Raw genomic sequence first — 19,335 nt, 5'->3', positions numbered from 1 at the left:
CATCATTGTGGCCAAAACTTTAAACATTCAGACAAATTAAATAAATCAACCAAAAGACAGACTGATTGAATTGTTGTAAATAGGAAAAATAAATACTTTGCAAACATCTTTTACAAATATTAATTTTCCAGGCTGCTTTTTATAATTTCTTGTTCATCCATCAGTAATTTCAAGGGTTTAATAAAATTGTAGATTTATTATTTATAACAGTAAAATACTAATTCAGCCAATTAAAAAAAAAAGTCAACCTCTGTACAACTGGCATCCAACTTCTTGATCATTTGCTTGAGAATACTCAGGGCAAGGCTCTGCTCCTCTTTTGCCCAGAATACTTGCGCTTCCTCCAGCTGCCACTCAGAGACTCCACAACTAGCTGAATTATACTGTTTAATTTGAAATATTGCCCTTTCAGGGAGCTGAAATGAAAATGGTATATGGGAATAAATACTTGTACTATTACTACTACTACCACTGAAAGCAGTAACTACCATCCATTGAGGACTTCATTATTTGTCAGGACTGCCTTCCCCAACCCCCACGTCTGACTGTTTTTCATATATACAGAGTGTATAAAATCATTGAATTGTTATCAAGATAGTAAGTTATCTTCTCATTTCATGACCAGGAAGTTGAGGCTTAGAGAAGCTAAGTACCTTGTCTGAGGCTAAACTCAGGTCAAATTCAAAAATGGAAATCTTAAACAATTAGGATACATAATATTTTAATAGCGATCTTTGTCTCTCAATGACATTTCTTTTTTACTCACGCTTTCTATTTTCTGGGAAATAAAAGGAAAGGTCAGGAGGTGAGATAGTTTTAAATCCTACTACCTGAGTGTTCTTGAAAGTTCGGGCTAGTGTGGAGAGTTCTACAAGATGCTTGGTGAGAATGTCCTTGAAACACTGTCTTTGGGAGCTCTCCATTTCCTTTTCCATCAAGATCTCCAGAATGACTGTGCGTAGAGCCATGATAGGCTCCTGAAAACTAAAATCACTGTCTTTGAGAAGCTGGGAGTGCTTTCGCCACTTAATGTAGACTTCAGAGGGTTGCCTATCTGTGACTGATCTAAAAGCAAAAATCACAGAATTCATGTAAGGAAGAGAAATTTTAAAAAATTGGTATTCTGCAGGTTCTAAACTTAAGATATAATACAGTTATCTGTCACTGAACAATGGGGATATGTTCTGAGAAATGCATCATTATGCGATTTTGTCACTGTGCGAATATCAGAGAGTGCACTTACACACACCTAGATGGTATAGCCTACTACGCACCTAGGCTCTATGGTACCAATCTTATGGGACCACCATTGCACACACGGTCCGTTGTTGACTGAAACATTGTTACGGCACATGACTGTACAAGGGATTTTTTGGAGTAACAAGATTACAACTTATAAATAATCTGAAATAATGACCAAAGTTTAGAAAACTACAAAATGGTCAGACCTCTGAGGGTCAGCAGAGGGGCCACAGAAAATAAACATTTTGAAAGATTTTCTTAAAAATATTCTTCGATCTCACAAAAAGCAGCACTTCTAAATATATATTCTTCCGACATGAGAACACATTCATCAGGCCTCTCATACAGAATGCCTACACTTCTAGTCCTGCTTCAGTGCTCCTTTTGGTAAAAGTGGACATGTCAGCAAGGAGATGAAGTAAACTCATTAATTACTTACTGTGCCTGCCAGGCACAGGAGATGACTCTGCATGATTACAGCTGTTAAAGAAATCACAATCCAGTGAAGGAAATGCTGGCATTTGGCAAAGGTTTCATTTACCAATGCTATTTATTAAAGGAAGAGAAAATGCACACTGTACAATTAGTTTATAACAACAGTATGCTTCTTAGATGTTCAAACTAAGCAATACTGTCCAATCCTTCAGGACTACTGTACTGAGAGAAATCAGGATGAAGCAGGAAGACTAGGAAGATGACAAGGCGATGACAGGAAATGAAAGCTTGCTTAGTTGCTTGATAAACAAGGAAGCATTAACACAAATTCATAGGAACCAAAACTTTAATTCCTCTCAAAATGATCCTAGGGTAGCTTTTTAATCTCAAGAACCTCTTTACAATATTACAAATTATTGAGACCCCAAAGAGCTTTCAGTTATTGGGTTATAACAATTGATATTTACCATATTAGAAACCAAAACTGAGGAAAACCTACTATGCATTAATTTATTTAAAAAATAACAATAATAATGGGGCCAGCCCTGTGGCCTAGTGGTTAAGTTCACCATGCTCCATCTCGGCAGCCCAGGTTCAGATCCCATGTGCCAACCTACACCACTTGTTGGCAGCCATGCTGTGGTGGCAACCTACATACAAAATAGAGGAAGACTGCCACAGACGTTAACTCTGAGTGAATCTTCCTCAGCAAAAAAAAATTTTAAAAAGTAACAATGAATCAACTATATTGTAAATAACATTTTTATGAAAAATAACTGTACTTTCCAAACAAAACATTGAGAAGACTGGCACTGTGTTGCATTTCTGCAAATCTCTTTAGTTTCTGGCTTAATAGAGAAAGTTGAATGCTCATCTTTGCCTCTGCACTTGGTTTGTTGTGATATGATGTTCTGGTTGAAGCACAGAAAGAAAATCTGCCCTCATACAGATATGTAGGTGGCAAGGGAAGATGATGTTAATGGTCTTTTCAGATAATTGTGGATATTTTTCTCTGATACCTCATGAAAACTGTACTGTACCTTATGAGAGAATGAGACCAAAAAAAGCAAATAACATCTTGCTATAAGTTAGATAGTTTTGATTTCATGGACCCCCTCAATGGATCTTGGGGACCCCTAGGAATCTGTACACCACACTTAAAACTGTTGTCCTAAGTATTAGTTCACCAGCTCATCAAACTTTCCCTCTGCCTCTCTTCCTTATAATTCCCTACCAGAGGAAGAGCCAGTATTACTCTTAAGGAGTTTCTTAAGGAATTCTATCCTTTCTTTAGTTGGAGACATCTTTCATTCAGAGGAAAAGTTCCTAGATTTCTGGCAGTAAGAACCACCAATATACTTATCAATGAAAGCAGAAAACAGTTTTGTTCCTTTATTCTCTAGTTAAGAAGAGCCACATCAATGACTTGGCCTTCTGCTATGCAATTTTGAAAAAACCCTACTATTTTCTGACTCTAAAATTTCCTTCTCTTTTCTACTTACAAAACATATTCCAAGTTTATTTTAGCATAAAGGTACGTGATCTTGGTAACTTATACCCTCTTTCCATCCTCTTATAATGATGATAATGACTCAAAATGACGAGGCTAAAAAGGGCCCAGAGACCATCAAATATAAATCCCCCATTTTAGAAATGAGGAAAGTGAGGCCCAAAGAGTCAAGTGACTTTCTCAGGGTCACAAAGTCTGAACTTAGATCCATGGTATCCTGAATAACTGTTTTATGTCATTTTCCAATATTTCTGGATCACCTTCTTCTCACCATTATAAGAGGTAATCTTCCCTCAACAGCTACTCCAAATTCACTGACGGTCACTGAATAAAGACCACTGAATGTTGACTAAGAATCAGTCACCAGGAAAAAGCACTTGGGGACACAATCATAAACAAAACGATGGGCCCCACATTTAGGGAGCTTCCAGTATAGCACGACAGAGTATACATAAAATGACACCAATGCCAAGGCAGTGCGAAAACAGAGTGGAGTATAATGTGCTACAGCAAAAACATGAAGAAACAATTTTATCTGGGGTAGAACAAGGAAAAAGCTATAAAGAGGACAGTACAATAAACCTAATTCTATAAACCTGAATTTTTACAATGAAATTTTTTTTTTTAAGAAAGATTAGCCCTGAGCTAAGATCTGCCACCAATCCTCCTCTTTTTGCTGAGGAAGATTGGCCCTGAGCTAACATCCCTGCCCATCTTCCTCTATTTTATATGTGGGATGCCTGATAGAGCATGGCTTGATAAGTGGTGCGTAGGTCTGCACCTGGGATCAGAACCAGCAAATGCCAGGCTGCCGAAGTGGAACGTGCAAACTTAACCACTTTGCCACCAGCCTGGCCCCTACAATGAATATTTTTGCAAATGTTTATTTTAATAAGAGCACAGTTCACTAGGCTAATCAACTTATACCTTGATAACAGGAAAGAAACAAACCTACTGCTGGTCTCTATTTTTATTTTTTAAAGTCACTATTGGTAAGAGAAAAGCTGCATTTGAGGATTACAAAGTCACATGAACAACATACCTTGAGAAAAGCTCCCCAATGTTTTCGAGCTCTCCAATGGTCTGCAATCTGCTAAGTGTGGGGTAGAGTGAATACACAGACTCAAGGCTACCTTTACACAATTCTTCCACTTCTTTCACTCTAGTGGCAGAAAAGACACGACACTTTGAAAACTAAGAAGAGGTTTTCAGGAGGATAAAAGTTCAAATTTGTTGTTAAAGAGTTCTCATCATAGGCTGTGATGTTGATCTAATAATACTAATATTCACAAGCGCCAGCATAATGCAGTGAAAACAAAGTAAATCGTGGAATCATACAGAGCTAGAGCTAAATCCCAGTACTGCCACCTATGGCTGTATAACTTTGGGCACATTATTGGATTTCTCTGCACCAAAGTCTTTTCACTTCCAAAATTATTTTGAAGACTAGAGAATACATGTGGAAAGAGCCTAACAAAGTAGCTAGTACATAATAAGCACTTAAATGGCAGCAAACATTATTTCAGTAATAAAATACAGAATTTAATTAGGTCACTAACTGCTGTTAAACAAAAAACAATATGTTACATTTGTTTAGCCTGTTATAGCTAAGTACTTTCTTGTGCATTATCTCATTTGTGCCTCATAACAAGCCTGTAAGTAGTCACCACTTTATAAAAAGAGCACTAATGCTATGAGACGTGAGTGTCATACACCTATTAGATGAGACAAGATTAAAACTCTCAGTACGCTGGTCGAGGAAGAGAAGAGAGGAGTGGGAATTGACAAGACTTTCTTGAGGGTTTGGTGGAAAGAATTCCCAAAGGGAATTTTTTAAAAGGAAAGAATATATTTGAACTACAGAAATAAATAAAAAAGTATTACATAAGAAAAAACAATGTAACAATTTACATAAGTAACTAACATGAGCATGCTCCTGCATCTAAAACAAAAAATAAAAAGGTAACATTAGTACTATATATATATGTGACATATGTACATTAAAGAATTCTCTAATATTAAACATTTAAATCATGAGGAATACATTTTCAAGGTACAGAATAAAATTTTAAAGATAGGCACACTCACAATTCTTACAAAAACATGCTTGCAGAAGATAAAACTCACCTGAGTACTCATTTCTCAGATGTGCAAAAGCTATGAAATTGCTAATCACTGGATATTGCCTCCCCTTTGCACTGTTTGTGTTTCAACATTGATTGTATGAACTCTTGCTTACACAGGGAATTTTTTTTGAGAGGAGTGACGTGGAATGTCATGGAAACAACCGATCACAGCCACCAAGACCTTACCCCTGCACCAGCGCAAATCCTCACGTTGAAATTATTCATCAAGTTTTCAGAAAAGAAGCCATGACATTAAATGTTAAAATATGATAATTCTTTCTTTTTACAATACCTGGCATATTTGAGACTTTCATAAAACGTGGAGAATTCTCTGTCTCTTAGAGACTGCAGAGCATTGTACAACGACTTGTGGTAACTGGCTCCTTCTGCTCCTTTGCTGTGAGATAATCGAAAAAAAAGAAAGAAAAAATATATTTAAAACAAATAATCCTAAAATATGCATGTATAAATAATTTCATCAAAAGACAAAATTTTAAAGCTAAACTTAAGATTTCTACATTTAAAAAAATGCATTTCTAGATATTCCCGTAAAAAAATACAAAGAATTTTGTGGGTCAAATTCTTCAGGTAGAAAAAAGTAAATTTCTCAGATATTTTGCCCAGTTCTAAAATTGCTATAGTCTAATTTATTCAATGAATGCCTACTACATGCCAGGCACCAGGTTCTAGATGCAGGGAATCCATTAGTGGACAAGTCAGATCAGGCCCCTGTTCTCATGCAGTTTATGTTCTGGTTTGGAGAAGAGGGACAATAAATAAGAAAAACGTCAGATGGTGACAAGGGATATGTAGAGAATTAAAATAGGGTAAGAAAATAGAATGACTGGGTGGCTACTGTAGAATGGCTGGTCAGGAATGGAGTCTCTGAGATGTGACATTATTAAACTAGACTCTGAATGACAAGAAGCCACACACATGGTAACAGGGGCAAAAAGAAGATGCATTTAAGGCCTTTGGGTAGGAATAGGCCTGATGGAAAAACACGGACAAAGCCTATGTGGCTAAAACATGGTAGGCAAAGAGAAGAATCGTATATGAGGATTTGTAGAGGCAAGCAGGAAGAAAGCTCTTAGAGTAAAAGATTTTAAAAATATGAAAGCATATCTCTAATTTTATAGCAATCTAATAGTTTGAAATTTGAAAGACACTCCAATTAATGAAAATTCTTTTTCTATGAAGGTGATTAAAACACACAATTAATATGATTTAATTTTTAGGTGTTTACATCATCAAAAGATTTTTTATGTAAACACGAAATCTTTCATTAGATTAAGTGTTTGGCTTTTCATTCAGAAAATATGGTAACCTTACATATAGGTTATAAACATTATCTTCCTGTGTTACCAATTTACCAGTATTTTTTTAATCAAAAAAAGTATCTCATAAATAAAGATAGGTAGTCTTTTATGTACCATCCAGTCAATAAGAGTGCTATCTGACTAAAAGTTTGCAGCAGGGAAATGCCTACATTTTTCTTTGGACCTAGAAACAATAAGTGAGAAGATTCTCGTGAGAAAATACTTTTTATACTTATATTTTCAAATACATCTTGGGGGTGGCAGTGGAACTGCCCTAATCGAAGAAAAGAGTGAAATTTGAGCCTAGGTACACTAACTGCTCTTGCTATCTTATTCAAGCATTTAGGCATATCTACAGCCTGCAGAGTTTACAAAACATAAAAAACACAACTCCTGTTACATTCGTAGAGCAAGATAAAAACAGTTCGTTTATAACTAGAGAAATGGCAATAAAAAATGTCAGAGTTCTTTTTACTTGACACAAATGCAGTGGTCCCATTGCATATTCCTCCATGCTGCTTGGTAATGAAGTTCTTGTAGTTCAGCACACCACTCTTTATTTTCATGATCTAATCCTTTTAAATAGACAGAAAGAATGTGGCAGAGTCCCAAATTCTGCAAGGCCTGAACAGGAGTTTAAAAAAAAAACTAAGTAAGTAACCAAAGATAGAAAACTAGAGAAACAAAAAATAGCAATCAAACATGAAAAGTAACTTTAAAAAACTTTAGTAGTTCACAATAAACTGCTTAAAATCCCAAATATTGTTTAGCATGTTCCCCCCACAACACAAAGATAGAGCTCAAAGGACTTTAATATTTGATGGAAGAATGGCTAAGGAATATTAGCCAGTAACAGATATGACAGCTTTTGTGACCAACTCTAATGCAAACTATGAGAAATAGTTTACATGAGATTTTTCCATGTGAAGAACTTAATTCACTATGTGGCACACTGTACACAGTCAAGAAATGTCTTCTACTGTTAGCTAACAAGATCACGATCAACAAATCTACACTATCTTTTAGGTCACTGTCCTGTCTCATTTACCTGTGGATCCCTCTGAGTTTTTAGCCCAATGCCTGAAAAACAGACAACTTTCAGTCTTATCTCAGGAGTTTATGTGGCTGTAGAAATATTCCATAAACATACTGAAATATTCTCAGCACTACACTAATAGCACTTTACTGAAGCAGGAAAACAACATACCTGAATTATCCCTGCCTGGCGGGTTGATGAGGAGATTGCTGTCTCAAGGTCGTATGTTACTAGGGCTTTTCCCCACATTGCTTCATGTTCGTATGTTCGTAGTCTATAATTAAAAGTTTTCAAAATACCTTTGAGTTTTACATGCATGTAACTCCTTCACAAACAGAATTATTATATCATTATCTAGAAAAATGCAGTTTACCTAGTAAGGGGTTGTAACATTTTTCCTCCCCCACAGCCATACAGACTGTCTGGCTCTCCTATACTTCTGTAGATCTCTAACAGCAGATCCTAAAAACATGGAAACAACAAAAATTGTAGAGGAAAAGTATCACTTTATGAATTTAGCATATCAGAAGTTACATCATTACCAAGATGTAACTCCCAATTCTAAATGTTACATTATAAAAATAAAATATAATGATACTGAAGTATACACTAAAGATTTCGATCAGCAACACAACAAACCAATCCCAGTCAACAGAATGATTGTGGATGACCTGAGAATTGCTCACAATTTCATGAATTACATGAGAAATAAATCCCTACCTACGGGCTTTTAACACATGCAAAAATAATCATAAAAACAAAAACAAATAATCCTGTCAACAGCTAAAACTGTACAGGGGAAAATGACTTTCTGCAAAGTCTGACACTTGAAAACTGAATTTGGTAAAAATAAAGGTCATGAGTTTTTCTTTGAAAGAAAATTCAAAATTGCATTATGTTATAATCGGTAAAACATGATATGGATAAAGAAGCGGTTTGATGACTCAAATCTGTTGTAAAATTTACACAGTTAAAAATAGATTACGTGTAAAATCATCTCAGTAAAATAAAAACAAAAATAGAAAACTGAAAAAGTTAGAAACCGTATTGCACAGAAAAGTGATCAAGCAGTTTAACTGCCTTAATGGTGCTTGCTCTGGACAATATTTTCGAAATACAAATTCACTGATACTGGCATAATTCTAATTAAACTGTTTCTATTCATAAACATAAAATCAAGCCCTCAGTATTGGAACATTCAGTAACTAAGCCCAGCACAGTGCCTGGTACACAGAAAATACTTCAAAAACTCAGTAAAAGAGTTTGAGACTATAAAGCAGCAAAAAAAGGAAGGAGAAAAATCAGGATAATGTAGACAGAACACATTTTAAGCAAGGCATGCCTGACGGTGTTAAGTGTTAATGAAACGTTAAGGAAGATGTTGAATGAAAGGTGACCACCAGACTTAGTAACAGGAAGTTTATGGATGACATTAGCAAGTGCTACTTCAGTGGAGAGAGTGGAAGAAGCAGAAATGAAGATGGCAAACATAGACAACTCTCTCATAAAGTATCGCTGTGAAAAGAAGAGAGAAAAAAAGGGTGACAACACTTAAAAGAGAACACAGGGAAGAAGGAAATGATTGTGTGTTAGTGTGAAAGGGAATGTTTTTAATAGAAGTTTGAAAATGTCTGGATATGTTAAGAGGGACCACAGCACAATAAAAAATAAATTTTCTGAGAAAAAGCTGATGAAAAACAAAACATAGGAAGAAGGATTGGTCTTGGATAGGAGGAGAAACTGTTTGTTTCCTTTAACAAAAGGAAAGGTTACAACGGGAGGAGATGCAGGGAGATTTCTGTTTGATAGTGGGTTGTGGTAGGACTTCCTATTTGTCCCCTATTTTCTCCAGGAAGTAGGAGGCAAGCTGAAAGCAAAAGCAGATAAGATCAGAGGTTTAAGTGTGGAGGAGAAGTTGAAATGGTCATTTTAGAGGAATGAGTTGACCAAACAAATTCAGTAAGAATACCAGACAGTACTGTGGGCCAATTTAAGAGTAGATATCAAGAAATTTATAGAAGAAGCAATCTGCTCTGAGATGTGACATAACAATAAACAAGTAAACAAATAAATACATAATTATAAATTATAGGTGTGATAAAGAAAGGGAACAGGGAATTGTGGCAGAAAATATATGGTATAAATTCACCCTATGAAATAGGTGGTTTTACTTCTGTCTTTCAGGTAAAGGAACTCACAGTTGGAAAGGTTAAGTAACCTGCGGAAGACTATACAATTTAGAAGAGTCAGGATCAGAACTCATGTTTCTTTACCCTAAGGCCTAAGCTTCAAACCATGAATGTATATATATGATGCTCGGTTCAAAAAGTCACTTCAGTTTGAAAACCAAATGACACATATATAGTTTCTATAACAAAATAATAATCCAAAGTATAAAATAAATATTATCACAAATAATCGAGTCTATAATATTTACCTGTAAACTTATTCCACTTTCTTCTTTACTTTTTTCACTCAAACTAGAAATAGTTGTACTTTGGCTCCCTTCTTCAAATGTAAGACTTCTGTTTGTCACAAGAGTACTTCTTTTAATGAGAATACACTATTTTGAAGCTTGTTAATGTATATACTATAGACTTTGCCAGAAAAAAACCAACAAAGGTCACAAATAAAACATAATAAACTATTTATACTTTAAAACATAATACCATTTAGGCCTAGAATGGAAAAGAAATTTGTGAATTTTAATGATTTGAACGAGAATTACATTTTAATGACAATATTTTATATATGGGAAGGCTATATGCCAAAGTATGCTGATTTAGAGACAAGCCTGTTTAAAAATAGAGCAGATGTCCCCTTATTCAGTTAGTAAAAGTTCTGTCAGTGGTTTTACCTGAAGTTCAATCTCATTAATAATTATAGGCACACAAATTAAGACAACACTGAGACATTACTTAATGTCTGATAAATTGGCAAAAATTAAGAAGTCTGATAATATTAAGTGTTGAGAAGGAAAAGGATCAGGAGCATCCACCTATACCCAAGATTATAAAACTAATAAGTGACAGTCAAGATTAGAACTGAGATTTGTCTACGCCAAGGCCTTATGATATTCAGTCCTATATGATATTACGAAATTCAGTATAATTTTAATACTAAAATCAGGCCAGCTATTACAGTATCTATGGCAATAATAATCCAATGTATAAAATAAAACTATCCTAAGTGATAGTGCCTCTACTGTTTACCTATAAACTTTTCCAGTTTCTTCTTTCCTTTTTTCACTCCAACTAGAAATAGTTGTGCTTTGGCTCCCTTCTTCAAACATAAGGCTTCCTACTGATCCACTTCCTCATGAACTACATTTCTGAGAAGTATGCAAATTGTATAACCACTTTAAAAAACAATTTGGCACTATGGTATAAGGTTGAAAATTGCATACCCTGCGACTCAGTAATTTGACACTAAGATATATATCATTAACAGGGGAAAGGGTAATAAATGAATCATGGTATAGTCTGCCACTGCTACATTATGTGGCAATAACAAATTAATATACCGCAGCAACAAACAACATAGGTAAATCTTACAAAAATATTGAGTGAAGAAACAAGTTGTAGAAAAGTACACATATAATTTCTTATAAAGCTCAAAAATAACAGAAACTAAACTTTATTTATGGGTTCATACCCATATGATAAAAATGTCATCCAAAGGAATGATAAACTCAAAACACAACATAACACTCACCTCTTGGAGGGAGCACAGAAAGACGGGATAGATGAGACCATTGATTGACATAATGATACTGACAACATTCTATTTTGCTTTATAATCTTCCTATGTAGATATTATATATATTTTCCTTATTGGCAAGTCATACAGAAAAAAGGTTAGTTTTTAGAGGAGAAATTTGGAAAGTAGTAAAGATAGTATTAGAGGTTATTTCTTTGTAAGTCTAAGGCTGTAATTCATTCAGGCAAAAAACCTAGTTGCCAGGACTTCTGTCAGGCAATGCCTTAGGTATCAGGAATACTAAAATGACAGACTGTGAACTACCACCCGTTGTCTAATCCTGTTTGAAGGAGTTTTGACTTCCTTCTAAAAAAATATGGACACTAACTTTGAAATCTCATACTTTCTCACAAGCAAGTTAACACATAAAACAAAACTTTAAATATATTCCTGAATACCTAGTTTGAGGAATTTTGCTATTAAATAAATCGGATAGAGAACTGAAGAGAGCAATTAATTTTTCTGACTTAACAGTGTTTGTAAACTGTTAATCTGTATTTTGCTTTCTATTATACTTTTCCTGATCACTTTAGATTTACAAAGTCAAAGAAAACTAGCATTCTCTACCCTCTATACACCTTATCTCTCTGTTTACCCTCTCTTTCCCATAAGGTACTTGGGAAAAAAAATCAAAATCAGACTGTAGAGCAAACAGCAAGCCCTATTTGTCAAGGACTTTTCCCTACAGTTAACCAAAATAAAATCTAGACACTCCTTTTTGTTAAATAAGCAATTCTGCAAAACTTTTCCACATTCTATATCATCACCTATCCTCAAATTAAAGGTGCTTTAATTTACAGTCATAGAAGAACTCAGTTATTCACTCCTAATTATTAAAAAATACCACTTCGTTCCAATCCATGGAACGAAGATAACGAAGCACTTTCAGATTATAATTACTACTACCAAGTACGCAAGCCCTGACTCAAATTTTTGACTCTAAGAATACGCAACAATCAATTTCTTACTCATTTACATACTTAAAGGGCAACATACTTGTCTTCATACAAAGTCTACAGTGATCGTGAACGTATCACTGGCATATTATACACATGATTTACATGTTGTAGATTTTTAACTGTTTTCAACTGAAAAGTAGAAATTAAATACCAACCCAGAGAGTTAAGAAATCAGTCCAAGTCTACCAAGTTAATTATTTTTGGACTAGGATCTGAATTCTGGTTCCTGGTTTTCCACAGTCTAAACACCACACTGTTTCCAACTTAATAACAATCCAAAGTAGAAATTATAAGCAGCAAGAATGAGAAATCTCTCAACATAATACATCTTCACCATTTCAATTTTGTAATATGAGTAATTTTGTGGTGAGAAAGTGAGGCTAACTATAAAAATAAACACCAGGCTATTTCAAATGAATAAAGATTTGAGGAGGGCAGTTGGGGTGATAAAGTGTGTATTTTTTACCCTTCAACTTTCTTGGCTGGTTTTTGTTCTTTGCTATGATCTACAACTATCCTTATCAGATTCTTATGAGAGTTCTAACTCAAAGGAAAAGTAAATTAAAGTAGTAGAAACACAAGTAGACAGCAAAGTAATGAAAGTGATTTAGTCACAGAGAGAAATCAGTTATATTACTCTATAGTCAACAAGTAGAATGGATGTTGAATAAGCTGAGGGGTTCGTGGTAAATCTAATTTAACTGAAATCAGGGAATCACTCAACCATTTGAAAAATATTTATTGAACCCTTTATTAAGTTCCCAATGCGAGCTGCTATGGAGAATACAGAGAAAAAGAAGTATGATCTCTGTCTTCCAAGAGCTTGCTATCTGTATAATTTTTACCATTCTTAAGTAATAAACATCTCTATTTACTTCAGAGCAGAATTATTTCTTTTAAAAAAATTCACTATTAGTTCACTGTATTTAAAAGCTAGAAAATTTTTATCTAAAATGTCTTTTAAATGGGGGAATGGGAGAAAACAAATCTTTAATAAACACCTTAATTGAAACAACGTCAACATCAGTTTTAAAACCCACAACTTCTCCATTCATTACCTTTTCTCTTGATCCTCCATGCTTTTCTTGTCTGCGTAGATTTCGGCATAGAGCAATGCTGTAAAGTGAGCAGCACAAGACTGAGCTACCTTGGCAACTTCAAGATAATTCAACTCCAGCCAGAAGGCATCATCAAAAACTGTTCCTGAGGAAGGTCTAAAGAAAAATTTTAAATGAAGTCATGTCCATTCCTTTAACTTCAATATCAAAAGGAAAGTATGTTGAGATAGAATACAATGGTAGCAAGTGATACTTAAAAAGAAAGTTAAAGTCAAATAACCAAAAACGACATTTCCTCAATATATAGCTATTAAATTTCTTAGATAACATGACTGAACAGCCTTATTTGTCACTCTTTTTGGATCACACATCCCTTATAGAATCTGACGAAAGCTATGGACCATCATCCCATACAAATTTGGGGTTCATACCTGTTTTCCACCAAGGGATCCATGGACCAAAGGCTAAGAATAGGCTGGCCAGAATTGCTAATAACACATACAAAAATCGTTTTAAATGGTCAATTTAATGAGAACTTTGTTTTCTCTAAACACTATTTACATGTCTTTCCTATTGCAGTTCATTTTCTCCTTAGTTTATTGCCTAGGTTATTTGGTAAAAGTCTTCCACTGTGGTAATAGAAGGTCAGAACTGGAAGGGACCATAGATATTATTTTTCTCAAAACTAATGTCAAAGAGATGTGACAAGGTTAAGAGCACCAGTTTTAGAGTAGGACACAGCTAGGCTCAAATACAGCTGGATCACCTACTACAAGCTGTATGATTTTCAGCAACTTAACTTCTTAAGCCTCAGTTTCTTCCTCTATAAAACCTGGATACAACATATTCCTTAGACGGTAGTTGCAATGATTAAATAATGCTTATTAAGCTGATGAATAAAGTGCCCAGCACATAGCCAATATTTAATTGTAGCTATTCTGAGGAACCTGAAGTTCAGAGAACCTTGATTCAGAGATCACAACGCTTCTGAGTACCAGACTTAGACTTGAACTCAGGTCCTACCCTTTGTTCCATGTTCTATTCATATTTTCTCAAGGAATCTTCTTTAAGGTCTTGTTCTGAATGAAAACTGAATATTAAGAATTTTTACCTTCTTTAAGGCCTGCCAATCTCAACAACATTCTACCCCTATGACAAGCCTGAAATGAATGATTCAAAGGTGAAACTGCTTCCAAATACCAAGAAAAAACGTGCTTCCAGCTATAGGTAAAGCTTCTTACAGGCTTTCTCAGAAGAGGATCTGGTACAAAATGATGAGGTGACTCAGTAACTTTCTAACCAGAAACAAAGACACTGAAAGGCCTAACACTTTTTTTTCTAAGAGTGGGCAGAATAGTATGAGGGGTTACAGAAGAATTAATATTTAAGATGTAAATGTATTTGGGTTAAACAGTTTTGCACTTTTTTCCCACCTCTCCCTCTCATTCTTTACCAAGCACTGCCACCATCACCATACACACTCATGAGATATCAGTTCCTATATACTCAAGTTATAGGCCTACTACATTATCTCTTCAAAGTTCTGGTCAACTCTGGAGCAGTACAGATCAGTCAGATCACCCACTCTAGCAATACCTGCACTCACTATCAAAAATCTCATGAGAAATAATAGGAGCAAAGACACCACACTGTAAAACAATTGACCAGAATCAAGAAAACTAGCACAGCCACAGCGCAGTATTGCTAAATAGAATCACAGATTTTGAGGACCATGGTACATAGTAAAGAAACATATCTTATAACGTAAAGGAGACTTTTCCATAACTCTAATTTCTTCTATGAGCTAAAAGTAAACAGAAAAGTTAAAAGAGGGGTAATGCAACTAAAAGTAGCCTGGAAAATCACTTACTCCTTTCCAATCACTTTGTAGATGAAATAAACTAAAGCCCCAAAAGGTTGCATGATTTAGCAAAGATAACTCTGTAACTAGTACAGTTGGGACTAGAATTCAGAGTTCCTGATACGGATTTAACCAAAGTGCCACCTTGAATATGGATTATTACAAGGAGATATAAGCATCACACAAATTAAATATAGTACCTTGCAGCAGCCTCACCTAAAATAATCATGTTAAAATTCAGCCAGCAGTAAAAAGTTACACTTCTAAATCCCCAAACTCAAGAAGCAATATTCATTGTATTACCTCTTTTGTCTCCTCATGTAGTCCACAATAGCAAGCATTGTTCTTTGTGATTTTTTATCCAAACAGCCTCGGAAAATGTGCTCTGACTCTGACAAACAAACAAAGATATCTCCTCTCAGTCTCAGGTAGACTTGCTTAAGCACTTTCTTCCTTCTGTTTGTATGTCTGTCTCCCTCTACAATATAAGGTTCTGGTTGGCAGTATCTAGCACAAAATTGACTCTTAATAAATATGAACTGATAAATGGAAATCAATGACTTTTCCTTCTCCTTTAAAAGAAATTATGCTTAATAAAGCTGAGAATTTAATTGTAACTTATGTTTTATTTCTGAATGGGACTAATTCATTGCCTCAATAAATATTTATCTGGGATCTTTTATGTGCTAGGTGCTCAGTATACAACCATGAATAAGACAGACTCTTTCTGACCACACAGAACTCACTGACCGGCCCGACAGACTCTTAACACAGCGTGCTAAGTGCTATGACAGTGAAAGTTTAGAAAACTGTAGAGGCATATGGAAAGGAACCTAATCTGAATGAGAAAAGTTTCACAGAAAAAGTGCCATCTGAAAGCAGAGTAACTGTCAGGAGAAAAGGAAAGGATAGTGCTCTAGGCAATAGGAGCACTATCTGAGATGGCTGGAACAAGAAAGAACTTGGAGAATTTACTGAAAGAATTTCAATTGTATCGAACCACAGAGCTGGAAAGCAGTAAGGATGCATGCTAGGGACAGAAAGAAATAGACGGATTGTTATTTATAACAGAGAATTGGCAAGATTTGATAATTGGATGAGACATGAGAAAGAAGTTTCTGGCTTGGGCTATTGAACGCCATTCAGTGAAGAGGCACGCATAAGAGAAGCAGGCCAAGGGAAGGGGATGAAGATAAGTTTACCTTTGGACAGCTGAGTTTGAGATGCACATGGGACATTCAAGTGAAGGCAGTGAGAGTTACAGACATCAGAAAAGAGAAACCATCGAATTTGATAGAAATCTATACTTACTTTCCTTTCAATAACAGAATTTTACATGTGAAGTTTACATTTTCACTTAAGGCAATAAAAATATTGGCATTACACAGACATAATTTAGAACTGGCTGCTTTTACCTTTGAATGGTTGTAGCATAAATAAATATATACAAATGATAAACGTGAAAAAAGTCTTTGTATGTTCGTGAACACAAATTGTCAGCTTATCATACGCAGTGACTATATTAAACTTGGTAGGTAATAAAATTGTTTTTAAACTACTTTAAATTACATAATATTTAAAGCTTAAATGCTTACTGGTAACTGTGAATCATTTATACTTATATTTCCCAAATTAAGAACAGGAAATACAGTCTAAATAGTCTGCAAAGTCTCTATGAGAATTTTTATTCTAGGAATTTCATTTCAATGTTCTAAAGAAAATTCATTTAAGTATATTCTGGAGTATCTGCATGACCAACTTATAATCTAGTAGGACCACAGGATGGCCATCCATATCCATGTCTACAATTATATTATTTCAAATAGTAGATGTGTGATTGTTGTTAGCCATAGAAAAGAACCACATAAAACAGAGCAAAGTGAAATCTAAATGACATCACAGTCATGTCAAATAAAGGTTGTAGTAGTAAAAGTAAAAGAAACAATTGGGAGAATCGAGTATCATGACCTATGCCAAGATGCTTGGAACCACAGTTAAAGTTAAAAAGAGCAATTTATAGTTGTGGCAAAATATCACATTAAATCAATACTTTTCTTAGAAATTTAACAGTCAAAGTACAGTAAGTCAATTTGTACTTAATTTCATGATTTCACATAAAATACATGAATAATATATATTAAAGACAATAAGTTAAAATTACAGATCTGTACATTTTTTTCTTTTTTAAATCTAGATTTGAAAAATTAATCCAAATGAGCCCTCAACTATGCATATATGTATTATGTGCCCCCAATTCCTGGTGGAATTTCTCCTGCTATAAGCTCTTGACAGGGGAAATACTTCTTAAAGCACAGAAGAAAAGAGGGTTATAAGAGTAAATAAAGTATAATCCAGTTTTTGTTTTAAAAAACTGGAAAGATATACACCAAATGTTAACTGCAGTTATCCTAGATCATAGGGTTATGGGTAATTTAATTTTTAAATTTATGCTAATTCTTCTATATTTTCCACAATAAATATATTTTGTAATTAAAAAGGCTGCTGTTAACCAGGGGGCCAGCCTGGTAGCCTAGAGGTTAAGTTTTCGCACTCTGCTTCGGTGGCCTGGGGTTTGCAGGTTCGGATCCTGGATGCAGACCCAGCACTGCTCATCAAGCCACACTGTGGTGGCATCCCACATAAGATAGAGGAAGACTGGCACAGATGTTAGCTCAGGGCCAATCTTCCTCACCAAAAAAAAAAAAAAAAAAAAGGAGTGGGTCAGAGCTCTACCATGAAAATTCCATCCTATCTCCAACACAGTACCTTATAATAATATTTGGCTGTATTTATTTGTCTGCTTTTTCCATTGCTAGAATGTAAGGTGTATCTTGTTCACATCCATTTTGCCAGTGCCAAGAATAGTGGTTGACATATACCGAATGCTCAATTAGTCAATTAGTTGCTTCACTATTAATAGTCAAAATTTACTGAGGGACAACTTGTGCATAATACATTAGGTGCTTTACATACATTATCTCATTGAAAACTTGCTACAACACTTACCTCCATTCTATAGATGAGTAAATAGGTGTTTAGAGGTTACGGAATTAAGCCTATAAAGCTCCTTGAAGTGATTCAAACAAATTTATCTTTCTCGAGAACTCAGAAGTTAACAATATAAATGCTAGAAAGTTAATGGAATACCTGAATCCAAATTTGCAGGGGTCGTGGATCGACTTGTTTGTGAAGAATGTCTGAAACAGTTAGTAAAAAATCCCTGAATGTGTGTAGAAAGCAGATTTCTCCATGATTCATTTGTATCTTGGAGTAAAATATCATGAATCAAGTATGGAAGCACAGTCTGACAAAAGTCAGTTTTCACCTAGAATATACAAACAGATCTAGTCAACAGTTTGAATTAATATATTGTACTTAAGTTTTTCATTCTGTTACTGATATAGTAAACTTTAAAATAAATGATGGATGAATCTGTCATGAACCCAATGTACTGCTAAAAAAACAAACAAAAAACATGGCTGCCACGTAGTGTTAAAAAAAAAATCAAACTAACCTAGAATATCTGTATCAAACATATGTGTTAATTACACTATTGTTTATTTCCAGTCTAGGCTATTTGCATATAATGAAATAGGATACTGTTTATAAATGAAATGATGATGTCACTACTCTAAATAAAATTTCATAGTTGAAAAGTGTTAATAATAACTAACAGTTTTTTAGTTTGATATAAGGGAAAACTGGGATCAAAGTTTAAAGGAAAAGCTGAAAATTTGATTTTTGCACTTTCTACACTCAGTGAAGAGCAATACTCTTCACTGTCACATTAAACACTATAACAGTTATGTGAAAATATTTTTTTAATAAACTCCAATTTCTGGGTATAAAATTTGGGTACTTATTTGTGGTATACTCCAAAGTGTAGAAAAGTGCTTTAACAGTGGTACATTAAAACAGTAGTCAACCTTATTTTTGCCAGGATACCGTCTTCATATATTCATCACATAACACACACATAAGATAGATTGTAGATTACCAATTGCACCCTTTTCTCTTTTTAAACTAAAGA

At 34.7% G+C, this 19,335-nt stretch overlaps 1 protein-coding gene across 3 annotated transcripts in view; it reads right to left on the bottom strand.

Moving 5' to 3' along the window:
• Positions 1–19,335, bottom strand: part of ATM (ATM serine/threonine kinase) — a 116,023-nt gene that overhangs the window by 31,068 nt on the left and 65,620 nt on the right. For 2 of the 3 annotated variants that reach the window (XM_046686306.1, XM_046686304.1), the window contains exons 38-48: positions 18,453–18,630; positions 15,609–15,696; positions 13,445–13,600; positions 10,106–10,214; positions 8,042–8,130; positions 7,840–7,942; positions 7,108–7,256; positions 5,606–5,710; positions 4,230–4,349; positions 831–1,065; positions 249–416 (exon numbers count right to left, since the gene is read on the bottom strand). In XM_046686306.1, coding sequence (XP_046542262.1) covers positions 249–416; positions 831–1,065; positions 4,230–4,349; positions 5,606–5,710; positions 7,108–7,256; positions 7,840–7,942; positions 8,042–8,130; positions 10,106–10,214; positions 13,445–13,600; positions 15,609–15,696; positions 18,453–18,630 — 1,500 coding nt within the window. The remainder of the gene's footprint in view (positions 1–248; positions 417–830; positions 1,066–4,229; positions 4,350–5,605; positions 5,711–7,107; positions 7,257–7,839; positions 7,943–8,041; positions 8,131–10,105; positions 10,215–13,444; positions 13,601–15,608; positions 15,697–18,452; positions 18,631–19,335) is intronic. The other variant, XM_046686305.1, reaches the window with a different exon arrangement.

This window comes from Equus quagga, chromosome 14, assembly GCF_021613505.1.
Source record: "Equus quagga isolate Etosha38 chromosome 14, UCLA_HA_Equagga_1.0, whole genome shotgun sequence".
Taxonomy (NCBI): Eukaryota; Metazoa; Chordata; class Mammalia; order Perissodactyla; family Equidae; genus Equus; species Equus quagga.
This window is presented reverse-complemented; position numbering and strand designations above follow the sequence as displayed.